This window comes from Emydura macquarii, unplaced genomic scaffold (genome assembly GCF_026122565.2).
Source record: "Emydura macquarii macquarii isolate MOO-44397 ecotype Brisbane River unplaced genomic scaffold, CSIRO-AGI_Emac_v2 contig_1300, whole genome shotgun sequence".
NCBI classification, from domain to species: domain Eukaryota; kingdom Metazoa; phylum Chordata; order Testudines; family Chelidae; genus Emydura; species Emydura macquarii.
In genome coordinates this window covers 1,218,046-1,241,680 of record NW_027131437.1, presented here as the reverse complement: position 1 = coordinate 1,241,680, position 23,635 = coordinate 1,218,046, and the positions used below count along the sequence as shown (strand labels likewise).

The following is a 23,635-nucleotide window of genomic DNA, read 5'->3' as shown; positions in this document are numbered from 1 at the left end:
AAAGAACCCAGACAGACAGACAGGCGTGACTGGGCGTGGGCCTTTGGCTTCTCTGTGGTGTCTAAAGAAGAGCTGCAGTGGGTGTTTGTGCCGGCGCAGGGCCACTCCACTGCCAGCGGGAGAAGTGGCCGGACGACAACCTCCCAGGCGCCACGGAGGGGAAAGCTGATTCGTGGAGGGGCGAGCGCAGTGGAGCGGGTCGCGCTAAGATGCCTTGGTTTTGTTAACACCAGTCAACAAGCTCCCACTCAGATTCAATCCGCTCCCCCCGCCCTGGCCGTCAATGGCTGACAGCTCCCCGGACGCATTCAGAACCACCCACGAAGCCCCCAGCACAACCAGCGAGGATGAGCCGTAGGTTGCTAAGGAGCCTCCCTTCCCACGCTGCCGGCGCAGACAGGGCCGGCCGCCATTTCTCCCTGGGAGAGCAGCCCCGAGAGGAAGCACGCAGCACTGGTGCCCAGCCCACCCCTTCGGCCAGCGGTACCTCTCCATCTCCGTGCACCACAGGATGTCCTCCTTCTCGTTCATGAAGACGGGGAAATGCTGGTCTTTGCCCTGCTTGATGGAGTTGGAGCGAGTGGTGATAGTTCGCACTTTGCTGAACTGGAGAGGACAAGCAGAACGCACTGAGCGACCCGAGCTGCCTGGATCCCCACACGGCTAACATGGCCCGGATGAGGGCCCCTGGGGGCAGCTGCACTCGGCTGGGCTTTGTCCCCCCCCGCGCAGAGCAGTCTGGGGGCCCTGCCTGACCCAGGCCTTCGTGGGGCCGCCGGGTAATTCTGTCTGCAGCTGCTTTATCCCGTCCTCCGCAGGCTCCTGCCTCTTGCTCAGGCAAGGCTGGCCCGAGCCCTGCTCTCCTGGTCACTGGGCGCTTCCCACGGACGATGGGGCGGGGGGATCTATGACCCAACGCCCTGCTGCCTCCTGTCCCCTGCCGCGGTGGCTGCGTGGAACAGGGACCCTGTGCTGAGTCCCTCGGGGGGTGTCCCTTCTGCTTGGTTTCGAGGAGCCGTGGAGCCGCTCCAAGGGCTCTGGGGAGTGAGCTGTGCTTGTCCTGCTCCTGCTGCCCCACAGAGCCACACAACTGCCCCACGCGACGTGTCACAGACCCACGCTCCTCATGCAGGGATTCCCAACCCCATCCAGAGCACGACCCACTTCTGGCCCCCCTCTGCCTGCCTCATTGGCCATGGCCCCTCCTCCTCCCACTGGCTGTGATCTGGCCAGGGCCCCGCCTCCCCACCCCACGGCTCAGGCCGGTCTAAATCCCAGAGTGATGCAGGGCGGTGCCTGCCCCACCACCCCCTGGCTTGGGACTCATGGGAAAAGGGCCCGGAAGAGGCACAGCACAGCTCCCACGGCTCCCTCCCGCCCCTGCCCGACTCACAAGGGCCCGGCTCTGACCTTCGCTATCCTGCCGTGCTCCAGGCATTCCTGAAGTTCCAGCTTATCGTTCACTGTGGATGCCAACGGCCTGCGAGACAAAAGGACGGGTGCTTGGCGACGGGCCCCAGCCCTGCATTCAGGCTCCGGCTGGCCCTGCCACTGCACGCCGCAGGGCCAGCCTCGCACCCAGGCCCTGCACTCGCCTGGGCGTGCACACGGGGCTGGCACGCTCCTGCTGGAGCCTGGGCGTGCAAACAGGGCTGGCACGCTCCTGCTGGAGCTGCCTCGCACCCGTGCCCCGCACTCGCCTGGGCGTGCAAGGGGGCTGGCACGCTCCTGCTGGAGCCTGGGCGTGCAAACAGGGCTGGCAGCTGGAGCCTGCTGGGGGCTGGCAAGCTGCCGCCTGGCAGGGCCTGCTGGGAAGATAGAGCCGCCCGGTGCCCCTGCCTGGGTCCCCAGAGCCCCGGCCGAGCACATGGTGCCACTGAGCACAGGGGCCTCCACTGCCAGTGGGGCTGGGAGGGGGAGCAGCTTACAGAATGATCCATTCACAATGGGGGGGAGAGAGGTGGAGCAGCTTGTGGACTGATCCATGAAGAATGGGGGGAGGAGAAAGCAGGTGAAGTGGCTCATAGACTGATCCATTAGCAATGGGGGGAGGAAATGGAGCAGCTTGTGGGTCAATCCATTAGCAGGGGGGAGAGAGAAAGTGGAGCATATAGAGGACTGATCCACTAGCAATGGAGGGAGGAAACAAACTAGTTTGTGGACTGATCCATTAGCAATGGGAGGGGGAAAGAAAGCTCATGGACTGATCTATTAACAGTAGGGGAGGAAGCAGAGCAGCTTGAGGATTGATCCATTGGTGCGAGGGAGAAAGCAGGTGAAGCTGCTCATGGACTGATCCATTAGAAATGGGGGGAGGAAACACAGCAACTCCTGGGTCAATCCATTGGTGGTGCAAAGGAAGTGGAGCATATAGTGGACTGATCCATTAGCAGTGGGGAGGAGGCGGTGGAGCAGCTCATGGACTGATCCATTAGCAATTGGAGGGAGAAGGGGGAACCTGTTAATATTAAGAAGCTAACTAAAGACTGGGGAATTTCCAGCCTTGCCAATTCCTCCTCTGGAGACAGGAGACCCAGTTCCAGCCTCCTGGAGTCTCACGCACTCCTCTGATCAGGCACATGGCTCCCAGCCTGGGGAGCTGCAGACCAGCCCCGCTGACTGTCCCTGCTCAGAATGGGACCACAAAACGCCACCACCTGCACGTGCGAGCTGCTTCACAAACACGCACGATGCCTCTGTCCCTCCCCCGGCGCTGGGTCAGAAGTCTCACCCTCCTCTGACAGAGAAGGAAACTGAGGCACTCAAGGGGAAAGGACTCGACAAGAGTCAAAGAGGTAGCTGATGTCAGAGCCTGGAAGAGAACCCAGGAGTCCTGGCTCCCCAGCCTGGGCTCAGGCCACTAGACCTCAAGGATTTCCAAATGCCCATCAGTGTTCTGCCCATGGAGCGACGGGCCAGGGGAACACACAAGGAATGTTCCTCGGAGCTGGGCCGCTGGGAGCCATGCCAGGACTCCTGGGGAGGGGAACCTGGGACTCCGTTTCCTCATGGGGATATGCTCAGGTCGGAGATCAGGGCATAGGAGCTCTGAACTCACACTGGTCCCCAAAGGCTGCTCCGCACAGCAAGGGGGATATCTACAACCCAGGGCACTGGCCTATCCCCTGCTTCGGGGCAAGTGTGACCCGGTCCTTTCGTGCCGAAAGCACCACGGAATAACATGAGGGGGGCTATCAGTGCGAGTCGAGGGCTCCAGAGCCTGATTGAACGACGCACAGTTAAACCGAGTCAGGCTGGCAAACCCCGGCCCCTGCTCCGCTGTCATGCAAGCAAGCAAACGGCCCAAAACTCTGGGTTCTCTCACCATGCTCTCACCAACCTGTTCATACCGGGAAGGTTACCCCAGAAGTACCGAGCCCTGTGCGCTGCAGACACCTCTTTGGCATCAATCATCACGGGGTTGGACTGCAGACAAGGAGAGAAAGCAGAACAGTAACACAAGAACCCTACAGCACAACAACATGGCAACGCAGCTCCACAACAGCGCCGTGACACTGCATCCCAGCCCCCAACACAGCTCCCGGACAGAGCTATGACAATACATTTCAGTGCCCCACACAGCTCCACAACAGCGCTGTAGCACTGCATCCCAGCCCCCAACACAGCTCCCGGACAGAGCTATGACAATACATTTCAGTGCCCCACACAGCTCCACAACAGCGCTGTAGCACTGTATCCCAGCCCCCAACACTGTATCACAGCCCACATTCCCCGGGATGCAGTGGTGCGACACAGCTGGGCAACACAACTGTGGTTCAAGGGAAAAAATCCCTTTTCTAACATGCCAGGATCTAAAATCTTGTCTGTCTGCAGAGCGAGTCACAGCAAGCAGCGTTTGCTGGGAAGGGCAGTCTGTGAAACAGGAAGAGCAGAGCTGTCTGGGTGGCAGCGCACAGTGAATTAGACCTTCGCTGGCAATTCAGGCCCCCCTAATCCAGGACCACACCCACAGAGGCATCGAAGAGGGGAGAGATCTCTTTCATGCCACCCCAAAGCGGCTGCCCCCAGGACACTGCCTTCAGTTCTGCGTGCTGCATTGCCTGCCAGCCAGCCAGCGACAAACTGCGGGGTGTTCAGAGAAGAACGCAGAAAAGAGCACAAGGCTGACGCAGGCGTGAATGTAAGGGCCATCCCCGGCTAGCCTGGCTCAGGGTGGAACTAGGGGTCACGGGATGAAAGGAGAAACCCTGCCTGAGCGGGAGGAAAAGCTGCCTGGCATGGAGCGCAGCCAGCTGGGAACCATCTCTCCCGCGCCGGCGGGGCCGATCTGGTCTCCGAGCAGCCGGCTGGGCCTGGCGCCGGGTGCAGGACGTTGCACGGCCCAGGCCGGAGATGCTGGAAAGGCACAAGTGCCCTCTGGCGGTTAGAGTGGGTCACTGCACCGACCGTGGGGCCTGGGAGGGAAGGGAAGGACTCCGGGCCACTCGCCTGCTAGGGATCCTGCCAGGCAAGGGGGCTGGAAAACTCCCCCCGCTGCGGGTTCTTGTCTGGAAACAGCTCTTGGGAGAAGGGTTTGCTGTCAGGGCAGCAGTTCTGGAGGTTGCCAGCGTCAGGCCAGACCCTCCCCTGCCAGCAGAGAACAGGAGCTGGGGTGGGGGCAGCACCACCAGGCAATGGGAGCAGCCTGCAGGGTAAGGGCTCCGGTAACCCGCCCAGCCCTCGGGGACCTGCCGTGCTAGGAGTCCCAGCCCCCCGGCCCTGGGGCCGTCACAAAACACTCACAGCAGCGAGTCAGGCTTCCCCTGCTGCAGTGGCTCTGACCCTCACGCCCTCCCCACTAAACCAAGCCCTAGACCCAGCCAGACAGGCGGGCACGCTGCCAGCTGGCTCTGTGCTGCCCAGACACACCGTGCTCCCGGAGCTTCCCACGCAGCCCCCCCGGCCATGTCAGCGATGGCGCTGCCTCGGGGCCCATGCGCACTGGGGCCCTGCCGTGTGGGGCGCTGCACACGCAGCCAGCCTCTGCCGCGAAGAGCCGCCCACTCATCAGAGCAGGACGAGCGGAGGGAGCAGTGTGATGGCAGCCAACGGCCTGGGGGAGCCGCGGCTCGGGGGGATCAGCCGCATGGGAATGGAAAGGAAGGGAGGGGAGAGGACAGGGCAGAGGGGAAGGGGGCAGGGATGGAAGGGAGCAGAGGTGAGGAGGCTGAGGGAGGGGAGGGCTGGAGCAAAGACTGGGGCAGGGCAGAGGAAGGCCGGGGGGAGAAGTGCAGAAAGCTCTTGGAATGGCCAGAGGGAAGGGAAGCTCCCTGCTCCAGCGGCTTCTCTCCCCCTTGGCACCAGCTGGGTCCTGGAGTGGGAGAGGGGTGTCTCCCCTGCTCTTCTGGGGCCATGGGTGCTGACTGGGCCCCCTCCCTGTCCAGCCAACCCCACAAAAGGCCCCGGTGGGCATCCCCTCCGCCAGCAGCCCAGGCAGGGTTGCCCCCTCCCTCTCTTGCCCCAGGTGAAAGGCACAGACCACTACGCATTGCCGCCACGCCCAGGTGTCTCGGACCCCAAGGCCAGAAGGCAGCACCGTGAGCAGCTCGTCTGACCTGCACAGCAAAGGCTAGAGAACCGCCCAGCTGCTCAGAATCCCAGCCCAGGGGGCTAGAGGGGACCGACCGGCAGGGTCATCTCTAGTCGCCCAGACGCCGTGTTTGTTTCTAGAACAGACGTTTTAGAAAAATATGCAAATCTGATTCATAAATTGCCAGCGATGGAGAATCCACCACGGCCCCTGGGAAGCAGCTGCAGGGGCTGGTTACCCCCGTTAAACATTTACCCCCTATTGCCCGTCTGAATGTGTCCAGCTGCAGCTTCCGGCCATTGGAGGGTGTTTGCCCGTCCTCTGCTGGACGGAAGAGCCCGTCACCAAACATCTGGTCCCCGTGTAACCTGCCTTTGGTAAGGGCGAATGACTGAGCTCCTGGAGTCTGTCATGACAAGGCAGCTTTTCGAACCCTTTCATCGTTCTCGGGGCTCTCCTCTGACCCCTCGCCAATTTATCCACATCCTCCTTGAACTGTGGGCCCCGAACCGGCCCCAGGATTCCAGCCGCCATCGCACGAGTGCCCGGTACACCTCTCTGCTCCTGCTCCACCGCCCCTGCCCACCGTGGCTGTGTCTCACTCATCTCGGAGGTGGGCATCGTGTCTCAGCAGCCTTCTCCCCGCCAATCACCCTGGGCACGCTCTTTGCCCCTCGTGCCAGGGTTTGGTCCCACACACAGGTGCTGAGGCCGCCGTCGGGCAGGTATCAGCCTACTGACGCCCCCAGATGCAAAGTCAGGCCCGCTGAGCACTCAGGGCTCTCTGGCAACCCTCACGTTGCATGGGGGAGGCTGGGGAGAGCCAGCAGTTCCCAGTTCTCACCTCTAGGAAGCGTGAAATGTCCCTCTTGTCGCTCACCCCCATGGCCACCACGTTCTCAAAGAGCCAGAAGAAGGGCCGGTCGTCGCCCTCCTTGGGCCGGGCTTCATGGAGGAGCCGGTAGAACTCAAAGAAGAGCCGTCCGGTGCCCTCTGGGCAGCAGGAAGAAAAAAGAGACATTGATGAGCTGCAGCCAGCCAGCCTCGCCTAGATGGAAATGCAGCAGGGAAGGCGCGGCCGGCCCGGACACCTACCGTAAAGGCCCTTCCGGGCAGGGTTGACAATGGAGAGGTCGTTACACGGGCTTCCTCCAATCACCAGGTCGAAAGGGCCCCATTCCTGTATCTGCAACACAGAGAGGTGCCAGTCAGAGAAGACGGGCCCCCAGTGCCGTGAGCGGAGGCGATGCTCCTCATGGCGCCGGGCGGTCGAGGCTGGAATACCGAGTCCAGCTCGGGGGTCCCCATTTTAAAAAGGTCCTGAAAAACGGCAGAAGGGGCAGAACAGAGCCACACAACCGACTGAAGGGCTGGAGAAAACGCTCTGCAGTCAGAGACGTACAGCTCAGCCTGCTTAGCTGACCCAGGGCAGAGAGAGGCGACGTGATTACAGTGCCTGGGACTGGCAGAGGGAGAAAACACCAGCTGCTAACGGGCTCTTCCCGCTAGCGGAGAAAGGTGGGACAGGAACCAGTGGCTGGCAGTTGGAGCCAGACAATGGAACGACACGGAGCTCACCACCGTTCGACCATGCGGGTGATTAACCAGGGGAAAAGGGGCCCAGGGAAGCAGCGGACTCTGCACCGCTTGCACCTCTCTGCAGACGGGCTGCCCTTCCGGGCGATGCCTTAGTGATCCCAAGTCACGGGGCTGGGTGAAACTGAACGGCTGGTGACAGACACGAGGTCACAGAATCTAGGAAAGGGTCAGCCCAACAGCCGGAGGGTCGCTGCCCCCTTGCGAAACGCAGCCGCTGAGCACTGGCCGGGTCAGGACACCTGCGGGGGGGGCTAGAGGGGCGAGGAGGGCGGGCCCGCGGCAGCCTCACGTACGTGTTTCTGGGTGACGTTCCGGACGTCGCCGACGTACATGATCTTGCCCTGGTGCCTCACCATCCCCACAGTGATGGAGTCTTCGCAAACCTCGGAAGCGATGTAGCGGTCCACCTGAATGCCCAGGTCCTTCAGCACCAGCAGACCTGCCGGGGACACACGAGGGGTCATGCCTGGAGCAGCGGGACGAGCCAGGTTACGGCGCCCCAGACGCACAGCCCTGTGAACGTCATCCCAAACCAGGCACAGCAGAGACCTGGCCAGCAAGGCAGGTGCCAGAGGCCGGGCAGAGCTGAGAGCGCCGAGGAACGGGATGGCTTACGACAAGTGAAGTGCTTCATAGACCCTGCCGTGCTCTGGGGCAGGTCCCTGGCCTGCGTCTTGCAGGCCATGACAGTGGCCCCGTCTGGCCGTGAAATCAATGGCTCTCTGGGCTCCCGGGTTGGGCATGGTGGTGGCCGCACCCTGGGGTGACAGGAGACATCTCAGCGCTGAGCAGCCACTCAGCACCACGCCACCTCCAACACCACACAAAGGAACTCAAGCAGCTGCTTCTGAAAGCTGCCTGGTGCAGTCAGGACCCTCTTAGCAACCCTCTGGGGAACTACACAGGCCACAGATTCAGTGACCCCCCCACCTTTGCTCCTTACTCCCCTGGGTGCTGGGAGCCCACATTTCGGCACACAGCCCCGGGCGGGTGACCCGGCCCACCCCTCTTTGAACCAGGCACGCAGGACAATTAAGCCAATGTTTCAAAGAAAGCCACTTCAGGCCTGGTTTCCTGGGGGCCGGGCACGGTGCTGTGGGTCCTCAGCCCTTCCGCACAACCAGGCCGGAGGTGGGGCACCCAGGCAGGGACTCTGTTTGGAACGGCCGGCAGCAGCTGCCAGTTGTTCTACGATCTCGGGGGCTGCAGGGCGCCTGCCCCTGCCCGAGGGCTCCAAGAGACAGCGGGAGCAATATCCTGGAGCTGCTTCTGCGCTAGGAACTCGCTGGCAGGGCCAAACGCCTGTCCTGCACGCGAGGTTCGGCACCCCGGAACGCAGGCTGCGACCGAGAACCTGCCACCGGGTCGTCTGCTACCCTGATGCGAAACCACCCCCACAGGGCTGCTGCTGCAGAGTTTATCTGCTCCCCACGGCCCCCCGTGCTGCGGAAGTGCGCTGGGCCACGCCGGTGCGTGGCGGCTGCCCCGTGGCTGCGGGATGCTGGCTGCAGTGGGGCAGTGACCAGGAGGTGGACAGCAGAACCCTCTTGCCTGAGCCTCCGCACTCAGCTGCCTCTTGTTGTCCCACCTGTGGCAATTCCATCGAAGAGGGAGAGCACTCGGATGGGCTTCCTCTTCTCAGCCGGGACCGGCGGGTAAACCTTTGGTGGGTCCTTAAAACAAACACCAAAGGAGCATGAGAGATGGGGGGCACAGGACACGCTCCTCGCAACAGCCCCCTGGGCCACGAGCAGGGACCCAGCTCCAGACGGGTCCCCGCCCAGCTGTCCCTGGGAGCTGGGCCCCGCTGGATCTCCATGCCGTGCGGGGGCAACGGAGGAGCTCTCCTTGGAGCGCAGCTGCGAAGGGCTGGGCTTGCAGAGCGGGGAATTGACTGAGGCCTCGACCGGCATGGCAGGCGGAAGCCCAGGGAGGGGACAAGGGCAGTGCTGGCACAAGCGCTAGTGGGATGAGAAGGTCTCTAAGCAGCAGAGGAGGGGGGTTCCGGAGCAGGATCCCAGCAGGGGCGGGGGGCGAAGACCCTCCCGGGCGCTCAGAGGGACTCTCTGCACAGCTCCCGGAGCGGCTGGCGTGACGGCGCAGCCTGCGACAGCAGGGACTGGACTCGGGGCCCGGGAGGTCCCTTCTCCCAGGCCTGTGCTCCTGGAGATGATCTGGGACCAGAGCCCACAAGTGCCAGCTGCCCTGCTGGGAGTCCTCAGGCCAGGCCAAGGGCACCGCTGTAGCGCGTGGGGCTCAGGGGGGCGCTGAGGGGAAGCGCCGCTCGGCTGGCGGGACCTGTCTGTTGCCAAGGGAGAAAGGCCCGTCTGCGCCTCTGGGCGAGCCGCTGGCCCCGAGCCCATGGGGGAACCCAGGCCGCGCTGCCACATACTCACAAATTCTTGGTCATGGTTATTGGCGAAGAACATCTGGAGGCGCGAGGGCCAGTCGTCTCTTCGCCTCAGCAGCCCGTAGACACCCTTGTGGCCGCACATGTAGCAGTTCCAGGGGTCCTCTTTGATAGCTGCCTGGGCCGCTCCTGGTCCGACCAGCAGGTCCACGCACTCCACACAAAAGCACCTGAGACCCGGGGAGAAGGGGAGACACTTCAGCCCATGTACTCCCCGCTCTCTGTTCCTGGGAGGCACATTCCTCGCCTCCGTGGGCACAGAGCGGGGCCAGCGCGACCCTGTCATGCGGGCTGGCTTGAGTGGGGGGGCATTTAGTATATTGGGTGACATCAGTATGGCAGAATCATCATAATCCATGTGGGATAGGCCATGTCAGGTACTGTTAGGAAGGTTATAATGTGCTAAGTAAGATAATAATACTTGTGTTCATGTGTGATATTTGAAATGGAAGTTATAGATGTATTTGAGATGTCTGTATTTCAAACTGCTCTGCCTGGGCAACACCCCAGATAGGAAGGCTGCAGAACAATGGCCTGCTTAATGGCCCATTAAGGCATTCCCAGGTGCAAGGGGCCCTGAGGGAGAGGCCAGCATCACCACTGAGTCACCATAACCTGCTGACATGACTCTGGACTCCATTGCAGGCAGCCTACCTGATGAAGCATCAGGATTGGCCCATGTGACTATGGACTCCATTTTGAGTCTGGTGACTGCCCACAGGCCGCATGGCCGGGGGAGGGGGTTTATAAGATCAAACCACAGGATCCGTCTTTGTCTTTGCTCCTGTCCAGTCTGCAGACATACACCTATCTCTGGAACAATTCATCTTGCAACTGAACCGAAGGACTCAGACCCATCCAGGTACTGGATGTGAACCAGAGAGAACTACACAAACCTGCAAATCCACATTTCTTCTAGAAACCTGATGTAAATGGACTTTTAATCATTTGTATATCTGTGATTTACTTTAACCCTTTAACATTTCTCTCATGGTTTATTTCTTTCTTTTTACAATAAACCTTTAGTTTAGACACTAAAGGATTGGCTGGCAGCGTGGGATTTTAGGTGAGATCCAAACTTATATTGAACTGGTGCTGTGGCTGACCCTTTGGGGTCAGAGGGAACCTTTCTAGCAAAGAGCAGAGAGTTTGAGTAACTGGTCTCTTTGCTGGACCTGGTGCTGATTTGGGAGCCTGGAGCTGAAATGCAGTGAAGGGGGCTGTGGGCATTCGTGAACTGGCTTCTTGATATCCAGTGAGGGGTAATCAGAAGCAGTTCGTGGCTGGTTGGGAAGCCGGGCTTCAGTGTCACCCACCAGCGTGAGGAGAATCTGCTCTCCTTTTGCAGCCTGCCCTGACCTTGGCATTATCAGTTGGCTACCCTGGGCACGGGTCGTATCACAGACCCCTCCCGCCAGCAGCAGCAGGCCAACGAGACGCTCCCCCCTGTGGGCCTCGCTAGCCCCTAGCTGCACATGGCGGTTGAGCCCAGGACCAGCTAAGGTGGGAAGCAACCCAGGGGTTCAAGCCTGGCCGTGTTGGGGCGCAGGGCCCGTCCCAGCTAGCAGAGCCGGCCGGGAGGCTGGGAGGGGGAGCTCAGGGCTCTGGCTTCACCCTCCCATGTGTCCCCAAGGCCTCTCCCCTTCCCCGCCTCACTGACTGGCCTGGCTGGCTAACGGGGACGCTGAGGGACTCACTCCAGTCCCTGAGTGAGGGGGGAGGGAGAACTCAACCCCTTCCTTCCCGGGGCGGCCCGGAGAGAAGCCTGGGGCTGAGCCCCCAGCTGGCGCTGTGCCTCAGGGCTGAGCGCCAGGGCCGCTGGCAGGCCGAGCGCCCCGCAGCCTGCCGTGCCCACCTGCAGCAGTTGTTGTTTCCGCACATCAGCACCTCGCGGCCGCCGCAGCAGATTGTGCAGTAGGACTGGTAGCCGTCGTCGTCGTACTGGTACGCGCACTCCAGGAAGCAGTTCTGGGGGCAGCGAGAGGGGCGTGAACGCTGCGTCCCCTCCGCACCCCTCCTCCACGGGGATGAGCCGCGTGACAGACACAGCTCTCTGCTCCAGCCAAGGACCTGCAGCAGAGTAACCCTCCCAGGGCGGCCCTGCCCGTCTAGGGGGCAGAACCCCTGTGGCTGACAGCACCGGGCTGGCCTGCCATGGGGACCCTGCCTCGGGGGGAAATTCCTGGAGCGGAGGGATAAGGAGCCCAGGCAATGCTTCAAGGGATGGAAACCCAGGAGAAGAGGAGGTTACTTACCGGTACCTGCAGGTTCTTCAAGGTGTGTGCTTCCTAGTGCATTCCACTGACGGGTCACACGTGCACCATGCGTCCGGAGCTGCAGAGCCTGAAAGCAGCTGCGCCTGCTGGTCCGCGCACGCGCCCTCGACTCACCTCGTGGTATCAGCCGAGACGATGAAGGGCAGGGCAGGGAGGACCGGCCGTGCCCTCGGTTCCTTCTCCATCGCAAATCCAACAGAGCCACAGCAAGGGGAAGGGGGGAGGCAGAATACAGCTAGGGAGCACGCATCTCGAAGAACCGCCAGTTACAGGTAAGTAACCTCCCCTTCTTCGAGTGCTGGCCCCTGTGGTATTCCGCCGAGGGCGGCTGACAAGCAGTATCTAGCCCAGGGGATGGAACGGCTGAGCGGAGGACAGCCGCGCCGAATGACCATCCGCCGCAGAGTGCTGCACCAAGGCTGGTGTGCAGCGAAGGTACGCACCGAACGCCACGTGGCTGCCCTACAAGTGTCTGGAAGCGACACATCGTGGGGGGCAGCCAGAGCTGACGCCTGGGCTCCTGTGGAATGGGCGCTCGCGCCAAGGGCTGGAGGCAGGCCTGACAACTGATAGCAGAGCGTGATACACCCTGAAACCTCTGCCCATTAATCCTCTCGGCTATAGCGATAACAGTCCAGGGACCTCCTGATTGGCTTTGTCCTCTGCAAGTAGAAGGCCAAGACCCTGCGAACGTCAAGGGAGTGAAGGCGTCGCTCCTCTGCTGAGGCTTTGGAAAGAAAGCAGGCAGGTGTATGGGCTGGTTGAGATGAAACCAGGTACGATCTTTGGTAGAAACTTGGGGTGCAGGCGCAAGGAGACTTTGTCCTTACGGAATATGGTGAAAGGGGAGTCCGCCATCATGGCCCAAAGTTCACCTACCCTTCTTGTCAAAGTAATAGCCACTAGGACAGCGACTTTCATGGAAAGGAGGACTTAGAGCATGAACCAAGAGGCTCGAAGGGTGGTTTCATTAACACCAATAGAAGGAGACTGAGGTCCCGCTGGGAGGGCGATAGATTGTATGGATGGGAAAGTCCTAAGAAAACCTCTTCCAAAACCTGGCAGTCAACAAACGTGTAAATACGGAGTGTTCTTCCACGGGGGGTCCAAGGTGCTGAGGGCGGCTATGTGCACCTTGAGAGAATTGAGGATGGGCCCCGATGTCTTCAAGGACAGGAGGCAGTCCAAAAGAAGAGAAATGTCCACTTCCACGGGGGGAAGCCCTTTCTGCTTGGCCCAGGAGGCGAAGCGATTCCACTTGGCCCAAGAGGAATGCCTCGAGGACTCCTTCCTGCTGATTGAAAGGATGTCTTGCTCTGCCGTTCCAGAGAAGTCCATCCAAATACCAAGCTCTGAGGTGAGGCATCTGTGGACCGGGATGTCTGATCCTGACGCTGTGTTTGGGAAAGCGGGCAGGGGAAGTGGGGGACGAGCCGATATGTGGAGAAAGTCGGGAAACCAAAACTGGTGTGGCCAGAATGGGGCGATCGGAATAACCATGGCTTTCTCCAGCCTGGTTTAGTGGAGGACGCGTGGGAGGAGTAGAAGGGGGTGAGTAGTTGATCTGGTTTGACCAGCAGAGGACGAGGCATTGCCTTGAGAGTGGATACCAACAACCCTCGCTTGGCCAGCACGTCCTGCGTCTGGTTGACGTGAGACAAAGAGGTCTCTGGTCAGAGTCCCCCACCGGCTGAAGATGTTGTTTACTATGAGTCGTGCTGCTCCCGCTCGTGACTGGCGATGAATCTTCTGCTGAGAGACTGCAATCGCAGTCCGAGTCCCTGGAAGATAGGCTACTGACAGCAGGATCTTGCGGGAAACGCCCCAATCTCATAGACTGACTGCGTCTGCACAGAGAGCAGGCGAGCTCGCGCCCCCTTGTTTGCTGGTGTGATGAACGGTGGTGGTGCTGTCCGACACGACAGGAACATGACGGCAGCGAATGGACGGGAGCAGTGTTTGACACGCTCGTTGCACCACCTGGAGTTCCAGAATGCTGATGTGCATCCTGGATTCCAGAGGGGTCCATGTCCCAGTGTCACCTGGTCCCCCATGTGCACTCCCTGTCCTGTGAGGGATGTGTCCATGATGATCGTCCTGTCCAGGGAAGATGGGAGGAAGGGGACCCCCTGCAAAGATCCTTCCACAGCTGGAGGGAAGAGAGCACCTGGGGGGGACTGACAGCACAAGTTCCATGGCATGTCGCATGGTGAGTAAACCCCCCTGGAGCCACATCTGCAGACAGTGAAGGGGGAGACATGCGAAGGCGGTGACGTACGTGCAGGTTGCCACGTGGCCAATGAGGGATAAGCAAGTCCTGCCTGGGACAGACGGACGGTCGACCACCCAGTCGACGAGCTCCTGCAGAGTCAGGAATCTGTCCCTTGGTAGGTGAGCTCTGTCTGTGCCCGAGGTGATGGAGGCCCCTATGAAGTCTAGGGACTGTGTGGGACTCAAAGTTGATTTTTCTATGTTGGCGACGACTCCCAGGGAGGAAAGCAGTCTGAGCAACATGGAATTTGAGACTTGAACTTTGACTCTGGATAGCACTGCTAGTAGCCAGTCGTTGAGATGGGGAACATAAGGACCCCAAGTGCCTGAGCTGGGCCACAACGACGGAGAAAACTTTGGCAAAGACGGGGGGAACAGGGGGAGTCCACATGGCAGAATCCTGTACTGAAACTGCTGTGAACCTTTTGGGGGTCGGATGGGTGTCTGTGAAAACAGGAGTCCTGCATATTGAGAGCCGGAAACCACACGCCTTTTCCTAATGACGGTAGGAGGGTGGCTAAAGTGACCATACGAAACTTGGGCTTGCGGATGAAGCGACTGCGGTGATGGAGATCTAGGATTGGTCTCCACTCGCCCTTCGTCTTGGGTACCAGGAAGTAAGTGGAATAGAACCCTGTGTCCTGACAGCTCGGAGCAGCGTGCTCTGTCGCTTCCCTTTGCAGTAAGGAGTCCACTTTTAGGGCAAGGATGCTGTCATGGGAGTGGTCCCTGAAAGGGGATGGGGGTGGGGGATGTGGATGAGGAAGCACGATGAACTCGATTGTATGACCATAGCAGACGACATCCAGGACCCACTTGTCTTTTGTTATTGCACTCCAAGCTGGTGAGAAGAGTGCTAGATGACCCCCGAAGGGGATGGGCTGGCTGCATGGCAGTAGGCACGGTGGTTGATGGCTCTCTAGCGGTACTCAGAAATATCATTTTTTGAGAGGTTTGAACGTGAGATGATGAAGACTGAGAAGGGGGCCCAGAGGGCGGGATCGTTGGGTCTTCTGGCACTTATGAGGAAGTTTGTATGGTCTCCGGTGGAAGAACCGGGGAGTCCTGAACTGCTGAGTAGGTGGCAGTAGGTAGAATTTCCACTTGGGTGCAGGTGGATAGATACCCAGCGGTCGAAGTGTGGCTCTGGAACCCTTGAGGGAGTGGATGGAATCAACAGTCTTCCGATTAAACAGGTGTGACTCATGGAAAGGAAGATCCTCAATGGCATATTGCACCTCTCTGGGGAAACCGGATGAGTGCAACCACCAGTCCCCTTCGCCTGACAATGCCCGTGGCCATAAGCGTGACAAGGAGCTGCAGTGTCTACAGCCGACTATAGCACCATTCCTGCCCCCAGCGAGCTCTCCTCCAGAATAGACTGGAAACGTGCTCAATCTTTTCAGTAATATCCCCCATATTTCCATAGCTGAGGGAGTCCTATTTGGCTTGCAATGCCTGGTAGTTTGAAAGCTGAAATTGGAGGCCAGCTGAAGACAAGACCTGGTGTCCCAGAAGGTCTAAGCATTTGCCTTCCTTATCGGACGAGCTGGAGCATAGACGTTGCTGTCCGGAGCATTCCATTGCTGCTTGCACCACAAGAGAATTGAGTGGGGGGTGTGAGAAGAGAAACTCTGAGCCCATAGTCGGCATGTAGTATCTCTTCTCTGTCCCCTTAGGGGGTAGGTGTGCAAGTGGCTGGGGTATGCCAAATCGTTGGAGCTGGCTGCAGAATGGCCTTGTTGATTGGTAAAGCAACCCTGCTCAGTACCGAGGAACAACGGATGTCCAGGATCTGATGCTGCTTGTCTCGTACTTCCTCCAGTGGAGTATGAAGGTCACCCGCCGCACTTCGCAGGAGTTCTTGGAACTGCTGAAAATCATCTGTTGGCCCGGGGGAGGCTGAGGTCCCTGCAGCATCTGGAGAGGACAATGGGAAACGCTCTTCTTCTGGCAGTGCCGTCAAACCAGACTGAGTGGTTCATCCTCCATAACTGGTTTGGAGCCCCGTTCCAGGGTGCCCTGAGCAGGGATGCAGATGAAGCCTTCTTCGCTAAACAGGCGAGTTCCAAGGGTGGGTACTGAGGCCAGGATCCCCAATTGGGCCAGCGGGACAGATCTAGTGGATGCTGTGGAGAGCCCCAGGGTGAGGAAAACCAATGATCTCCCTGCTGTTGGAGAGGAGGTACTGCCATGACGCTGCCAGTCCTTTCAGGTACCCACACCGGTGGTAGAGAATGGGCAGCCCTTGTACTCCATCGGAATCCTCCGATGACAAGCACTCAGATCCTGGTTCCAATGGTGGTACCGGAGGAAGTGTGAAAACACAGGAGGATGAGTCGCAGCATGACTTGACTGCAGTAAGTCCAGGATAGGAGATCGGGACTCCCTAGGCGGGTGGCAGAGGAAGACGTGAGGGTCTCGGTTTTCCTAAGGCGAACAGTTCATGTGGTTCCAGTGCTTCCTCTGATCTCCCTGGTGTTAATGGTACTCGTTCCACAGCCAGAACCGGCGCTGGAGTGGAGGACTGTCCCGGAACTGACAGAGCCCTTGTCTTAAGGGAGGCTGACATTGAGGGTGTGTGTGACTGGGTGCTTGGTACTGGCGAATCCATCCGTCTGTGGGATTTTTTGGCATACTTGTGCACCTTGGAACATGCCGCTTCTCGATGACTGGAACTCGTGGAAGGCACATTGTCCTTCTTAGGCTTGGAGGAAGACTTACTGCCATGCCTATGTGCATGCTTCCTTGCCCCTTGGCCACGCCCCAGCACAGGTCCGTAGTGGTGGTACCAGCAGAGCTGGACTCGATCTCCATAGCCGGAGGCACATGCCTGATTTTCTCTGGCCAATGTATAAGGGGGTTCCCTGGCCTGATTCTGACTAAGGCCTCCAGGCGACTTCCATGTGGTTATTCTTGAGGCGGAGAGCCTGGCCTTCTCGGGTACGTCGTGGGAAGGCCAGGCAGACACTGCGCCTGGATGAAATGTGGGCTTCTCCCAAGCAGTAGAGGCAGCGTTGATGCTTGTCGCTGACCAAGGAACACCGGCAGGAGGTGCAGATCTTGAATCCTGGTGATAAGCCAGTACCCGTGTGTGGGTGCTAGGCGTGGGGGACAACGACAGGCAAACAGATTCCCTGAAGGCCTCAGTTCTACTAAAACGACTCCTAAAAACTACCTTAGGTTAAAAGCCGCAAAAACGAGAAGAAAACCATATCCAATTCTAAACGGTTTTTCTGAGTGTGTCAGAGAGGAGAGGACACAAGCAGCTCCGACTTGGACCGTGTGGTGGTGAGAAGGGACTGGGAACGTGGTCGGTCCATCCTGCCCTTTATCACCTCTGTCGAAACCACGAGGCGAGCCCAGGGCGCATGTGCGGACCCTACTGCTTTCAAACTCTCCAGCTCTGGACGCGTGGCCAGGCGCAAAGCCGCAGCGGAACACAACAGGGCCCATCCCTCGAAGAAGGAGATGACCGCACGGGGGGAGGGAGGCCTCATGTTAGCTTGGCAGGCCCTGGGAGCACTGGCCTTGCTGCAGCTGAGGCCTGAAGCTCGGGTCTTGTCCCGCTGCAGTGCAGAACCGGACGCTCCAAGTGCACGTGCGGCTTGGCTCCCTTCTGGCCTGGAACGTCCAGGAAGGATGGAGGCCAGGCCAGCCAACAGAGAGATGGGAAGGCTCCCCCCACCCCATACCTTGCAGTTTTGGCACATTCCTCCGATAAATAGAGGGTGTTCCAGGGTGACGTTGAGGCTTCCACAAGAAATGCAGATATCTGGGGGGTGGAGAGAGTAGAAAAGGCAACAGTGTTACAATGGGGGCTTCTCACAGGAACCTCCATCCCCTCGCCCTCCCCCGTGCCCACGCCAGCTCGTCCTGAGCCCCCCAAATCGCACAGGCACCGCCCCATGCTGCACTGCCCAGCATGGATTCCAAAATGCACCAGCCCCAGCCCAGGCTGTAGAGAAAGCAGCCTCCACATCCACTCTCCACTGGAGGAGCTCATGATCTGATCATCTAGTCTGACTTCCAGCCCACAACCCGAGCGAGGGCGTATCCCTTCGATACAGCCCCAGGCCTGCCCCGATGGAGAACACACCCCAGCCTGGGTGGCTTGTTCCCCCATCTCACTGCTAACACTCCTGGCTCCTAGCCTGGGTTTGTCGAACTTCCAGTTCCAGCCACTGGCTCTGGTTCTACCTCTGCGAGGTGAACGAGCCACCCGCCCTCGGAAACCTGCCCCATGCAGCTCCACCAGCAAGTCTTCTCTTACACGTCTTTCGGATCAACTGAGCAGTCACAGAGACAGTCACGGGACGGTTAGATCATCCAGTCTGACGCCTGGGTACCAGGGCCACTGTAGTCCAGCCACTTACCCCAGGATCTGGGTTTGGCTAACACATCGGCCAGAAAGGCAGCCAGTCTGCATTTAGAGACACCAAGCGATGGAGAATCCCCCCGCCGCACGTGGGCGTCTCCTGCCCTGGTTAATCCCCCTCACTGTGAAAAATGTGCGCCTTATTCTAGCTTCAGCCTCCAGCCATTGGTTCTTGTTCTGCCTGTCTCCACTAGAGTAAAGAGCCCTCTAGGATCTGGAGATTTCTCCCCGTGAAAGCCCTTATACACTGCAACCAAGCCACCTCGCAATCTAAACAGACAGCGCTCCAAGTCCCACTGGAGGCCGTTTTCCTCCAGCCACAGAACTGGACCCAGAACTGCAGCCTCTGTCTCCCCAGTGCCGTACGCCGAGGGAGAAGCTCTGTGCTTCTGCTTGCTCCTCCCTGCTTCTACCTCCCAGGCTGGCACTGGGCTTTGCTGCAGCATTGCACTAGGCGCTCAGATTCGGTGCTTGTGCACTACTACCCGAAATCGTTTCCAGCCTCTGCTTTCCAGGAGGCAGGCCCTGTTCTGTGCACACGGCCCGCATTCCTTGTTCCTAGATGGACCTTTGCACCTGGCTGTATTAAACAGACTTCCTTTGAATGGGCCCAGCGAACCCAGCAATCCAGAGTGCGCGGCACTGACTGCCCCGTCCTCATCGTTATTTGCCATTCCGCCAACGGCTGTGTCATTCCAAACTTCACCAGCAATGATCTTAGGTTTTCTCTCGGATCCCTGACGCAGCATCGAGCCAACTGCCTGCCAGTCCCGCCTCCTGTCTCCAGTCTGTTACATCTGGCTCCGTGTTGCTTCCCTGATGCAGTGTGGGAAGGCAACACGCACACAGCCATCTGTACTGACAGGAGGGCCATGGTTTGCACCACTGCACACCATCGGGTGCAACCCTGCGCTCCTCTGCCCACCGGCTCCCTCCCTGCCTCGCCACCACCACCGCCCCTTGCTAGGCGGCCGGACGAGGTGTGGCTGCAGGGGAATGGGGAGGCTGCCGTTGACATTGATTCCCCGCTCTAGGAACGTCAGGGGAGGGGCTGCGGGCACTGGGCACCTCCTTGCTCACACATGCTCACCTTCGATGTTCCTGCATTTCTGTCGAACCTCATAAACTAGCCGCTCTGGGGAAGTGAAAGAACAAGTCAGGCAGGTCACAGGTGGGGGCTGGAGGGCAGCTGGGTTACAGGGCGCTCTGGCTGGCTCGCGGGAGCTCATTAAGGATAAACAGTGGGGGTTTCTGAAGGGTCTTTCCTACAGCAGCCCTGACCTGGGGCTGGGGTAACTCCAGCCCCTTCTCCTAACGCCTCCTGGGTGCGTGGGGTCGGGGGCCGCAGAGGAAATGACCCGCTGCCCAGGGGAGGAGCAGAAGTGGGATTCAGACCCCATTCGGGTCCAGGGTCCTCGTGAGACGGGTGGGGTCTCAGAGCAGTTCCCTGGGGGAGGCACCGTGTCCCTTGCTGGCAGCCTCCGCAGAGACACTAGGGGCTGAATGGGCTTGTCAATGGCACTCGGCCGAGGGCCGGGGCCGAGATGCTGGGCAGGACCTTGTCTGCGCTCGCCAGGCCCAGGCTGTACCTGCTCCCTGGCTCGGAGGCTCAGTGTCCGGCCCTTCGCCAGCACTACACCGAGGGCCAGTGCTGCCGCCCAGGGGAGGGGAGTGTGTGGGCAACACGAGCACCCAGCGGCTGGTTCTCTCCAGGACACGGTGGCCTGACCCACGCCTCTCTCCTGGTGGCTGAGCAGGGAGAGGAGCGACTCCGGGCTTCTTTTGCTCTGCAGTTGGGTGGTCCGGCTCCGTAACTTGCCTAGCCAGTAAGAATGAGGCCCGGCAGAGGAGCTCGGGTGGGCTTTAAGCCAGTCCCAGAGCAGCCAGGACTGTCCAGGAAAGGCTGCAGCAGCCCTGGGCTCGGGGTCCGAAACCAGATTCCAACTCCCCTAAAGGGTGGGGGGCATGGAGCCCGCCGTGGCGTGGCTTGGGCTGGACTCGGGAGGGGCCAGTGCTGCCTAGGGGGGCAGGCAGAGCCCCGCACCCCCCCGGGGCTGTGCGTGTTGCCCAGAGGGGGGCAAGGTCTGCGCTCACGCTGGGGGAGGGGTGCGATGCTGGCAGCACCATGGGAAATGCTGTTCTGCCTTGGCTGGCCAGCCGGGCCCTGCCAACAGCCTCCCGCCCTGCCCTGGGCCAGCCGGCCGGCGGGGCACCTACCTCGGGTGCGCTCGTCTATGATCTCCTTGACCTTGGGCTTCTCCGTTGTGCTTTTCCTTGGTTTTTTGGCTGGCGGAGGTGGGGCGTACGCGGCTGCTTCGGGCTCCACCCACATCTCCGTGTAAACTTCTTTGTAGGGATTCCGCTCCTCTGCACGCGAGAAGAGGGCCGGGGTGAGAGCGGCACACAGCGGGCACGGGGCAGCCGGCAGCTCCCAGGCATGGCCGGGGGCACTCGCGGCTGCACAGGCAGCTAGCCTTGACCACCGCCCCGCTCCCCGCCCCGCCTCCCCTCTGGTTTTCCTGCTTGTGTGGACAGCGCCTGCGCGGTGGGTCCCTATTCCTCACTTGAGGCTTGCAGGCTACCAGGCCAGGAGCCGCTGTCCCCCCGCAGCTGCAGCCCCCCCTGCTGCTAGTGGGAGGGGGAGGGGGGGCTGGCAGGAGACCCAGGGAGGTGACAGGCGGGTTGCTGCCCCGACTCCAGCCTCCGAGGAAGGCAGTGGCCAGGCCCAGCGAGGACAAGGCTTTCGCCCGATAACTGAGCCGGGGACGGCGGGCAGGACAGTCACGTCAGTCAGTCTAAGCCGGGGCAAAGCACTGCACCCCCGGCTCTGGGCAGTGCAACGCCCGGCTGGCATGCTGCGGGTGGACATGCCTGGCGCCTCAGATAGGCAGCGCTGCAGCCTCAGCACTGCACAGTACGGAGCTGCACAGCCTCAGGCGAGTCCCACTGATCCTCCTTGTGGCCCGGAGCTGTGCCCACCCCACCCCCAAAGCCTCACCTTCTGGTGGCTCCAGGCCCTTGGGACCCGATGGCTGGAAGCCGCCCAGGGCCCACTCGATCATCTGCTTGTTCTGGATCTCCACCGCTTTCGAAGTGTCCGTCTCGTCGTTCTCGGGGCACGCCGGGAAGATCTTTCCCGCTCGGCTGCTGGCCACCTGCAGAGAGCCCCGGGGTCAGGCCAGTCACCCCCACAGCCCAGGAGGGGCCCCCGCTCCCTGTAGTGCCCCGTAGCTCAGCCACTGACAAGAAACCGGCTCTCAACACTGCCCTGACCCGGCTGCGGGCACCGCCGCGGGCACCCGCTGAGCCGCCTGCAGAGGAAGAGGCGTGAGCACAGAAGCAGGTTAGCTGGGGCAAAACTCCAGACAGTCCTGGCTGGGCTAAGCCCAGGGACCAGCGCATGGCCCGGCTGTGGGCAGGACTCCGGTAGGGGGGTCCTTCTCGGGTGTTTGCTACTTAGCTGCCCCCCTCTCTGAGCCCCCGAGCACCTCGCCACCTGTAACGCATTAATCCCCTCGATGGCATGGCCGGAGGGTCTGAGGGACCTGCCCGTGGCCACGCACCAGCAGTCTGGGCTGGCGCAGACCCTCAAACCCACGCCTCCCTCGTCCCTGGTATCCCTGCCACCCGCGCCAGGTGTCCGGCCAGCCGCTCTTACCTGCAGAACCTCATAGATGGCTTTGCGGTACATTGGCTGCTTGTTGTACGTGGCCTGGTGGAAGGCGTTGGAGAAGGAGCTGAGCGGCAAGAGCTTCTCCACGCAGACCTGCGGGGAGCCGAGCGGTGAGAGGAGAGCACCCCAGGCAGGAGAACACGGCATGAAGCCAGGGCTCTGCCAGCCGGGGACGGGGCGTCCCTGGCGCTGCCACTTACCACAGAAAACTTGCCGTCACCAAACCACATGACCCAGCGAGTCCCCTCAGCGGCTCGGCTCCGCCCCGTCATCCACCAGGACACAATCCGGCCAGGCCACCAGGAGAATCCGCGCAGCTTCCCCCACACCAGCTCACCGATCCCAAAGCCCCGGCCATCCTGCCAAGCCAGGGAGGAAACGGAGCCCGTCAGAGACGGGGCTGAGCCTGCCCCGGGACGGGGGGAGACTCAGGCAAGGGGGGAACAGGAATGGGCAGGGGGAGGACATGTGCGAGGCCAGTAAGGGGAGTTGGGGGGAGGTGAGAGCAGGGGAGGACGGGGCATAGGGTGGAAGGGGATTGGAGGTGGCCAAGGTCCCAGAGCGCGGTACTGGTGCTCCGGAGGGCTGGCGTGGCAGGGTTCCCGACACACTACCCCCCACATCTGCCCCCAGGAGCGCTGGACCTGCCCCCCCGTCCTCATGGCTGAGCTCACCTCGTACTCCGGCTCGTCGTCAGCCGACTTGGATGTGCTCTTGTCCACGGCGTCGGCCACCACTGGCTCAGGCGTGGTGGCCACGTTGGGCGAGGCGGGGTCCGTGGGCTGCTGCAAGACAGGCGGGCTGGCCTCCTCCTTGTGGGGCTCTGCCCGGGGGCTCTCCTCCACCACGTTCATGACGGCAATGACTTTGGCCTTCTTCTCAGCCTGCAGAGAGAGCAGATGGGGAGTCAGGGCCGCCTGCTGCCCCACAGGGAGAAAGGACCCCTCAAAAGCCAGCAGTGGGAAGGGTGGGGGCAGCCAAGCGCAGATCCCCCTCAGGTATGCTCAGTTCACCTGCCTTCAGGTGCTGGGCCCGGCTCTTATCCCCAGGGCCCCACTGTCCAGCAGCAGTGAGGCTCCGTCCTGGCCCCTCCTGCCGTGGGCTCAGTCTGGGAGAAGACCCTAGGGGCCCAGCACGACCCTGGGCCTTGAACTCCCAGCTGCACACACGTGGGGCGCACACGATGTGGGGGACCCAGTCTGGCACGGCAGGCTGCATCACCAGGGGGGAGGGTGCGTACAGTGGGGCACTGTGTGGGGGGCCCTCAGCGAAATGGGAGGGCTCCCCTCTTGGCCGGGACAGCCAGGTCCTTCACGCAGCTGGTGCGAACAAGCAACTGGATGTGCCCATTTCCACCCTGTCGGAGGGGCCGGGCCCTGGCCAGGAGCTGCAGGGTCAAGACCCAGCCCTTTGTCCCCCGGGGCGCAGCGCTGCCCAGGCGGGCTGGGGAGAGCACCCTGCCCTGCGCTGCCGGTGGGGAATCTCTCCAGCCTGCTCA

At 60.8% G+C, this 23,635-nt stretch overlaps 1 protein-coding gene across 2 annotated transcripts in view; it reads right to left on the bottom strand.

The window, feature by feature from the left end:
* DNMT3A (DNA methyltransferase 3 alpha) overlaps positions 1-23,635 on the bottom strand; it is a 182,787-nt gene that overhangs the window by 6,465 nt on the left and 152,687 nt on the right. Inside the window, exons 8-23 of one of the 2 annotated variants that reach the window (XM_067550482.1) lie at positions 22,812-23,021; positions 22,338-22,496; positions 22,123-22,230; positions 21,463-21,619; positions 20,682-20,831; positions 19,555-19,599; positions 17,782-17,861; positions 11,395-11,507; positions 9,526-9,709; positions 8,718-8,802; positions 7,423-7,568; positions 6,626-6,716; positions 6,375-6,523; positions 3,326-3,426; positions 1,411-1,480; positions 488-606 (exon numbers count right to left, since the gene is read on the bottom strand). In XM_067550482.1, coding sequence (XP_067406583.1) covers positions 488-606; positions 1,411-1,480; positions 3,326-3,426; positions 6,375-6,523; positions 6,626-6,716; positions 7,423-7,568; positions 8,718-8,802; positions 9,526-9,709; positions 11,395-11,507; positions 17,782-17,861; positions 19,555-19,599; positions 20,682-20,831; positions 21,463-21,619; positions 22,123-22,230; positions 22,338-22,496; positions 22,812-23,021 — 1,967 coding nt within the window. The remainder of the gene's footprint in view (positions 1-487; positions 607-1,410; positions 1,481-3,325; positions 3,427-6,374; positions 6,524-6,625; positions 6,717-7,422; positions 7,569-8,717; positions 8,803-9,525; positions 9,710-11,394; positions 11,508-17,781; positions 17,862-19,554; positions 19,600-20,681; positions 20,832-21,462; positions 21,620-22,122; positions 22,231-22,337; positions 22,497-22,811; positions 23,022-23,635) is intronic. The other variant, XM_067550484.1, reaches the window with a different exon arrangement.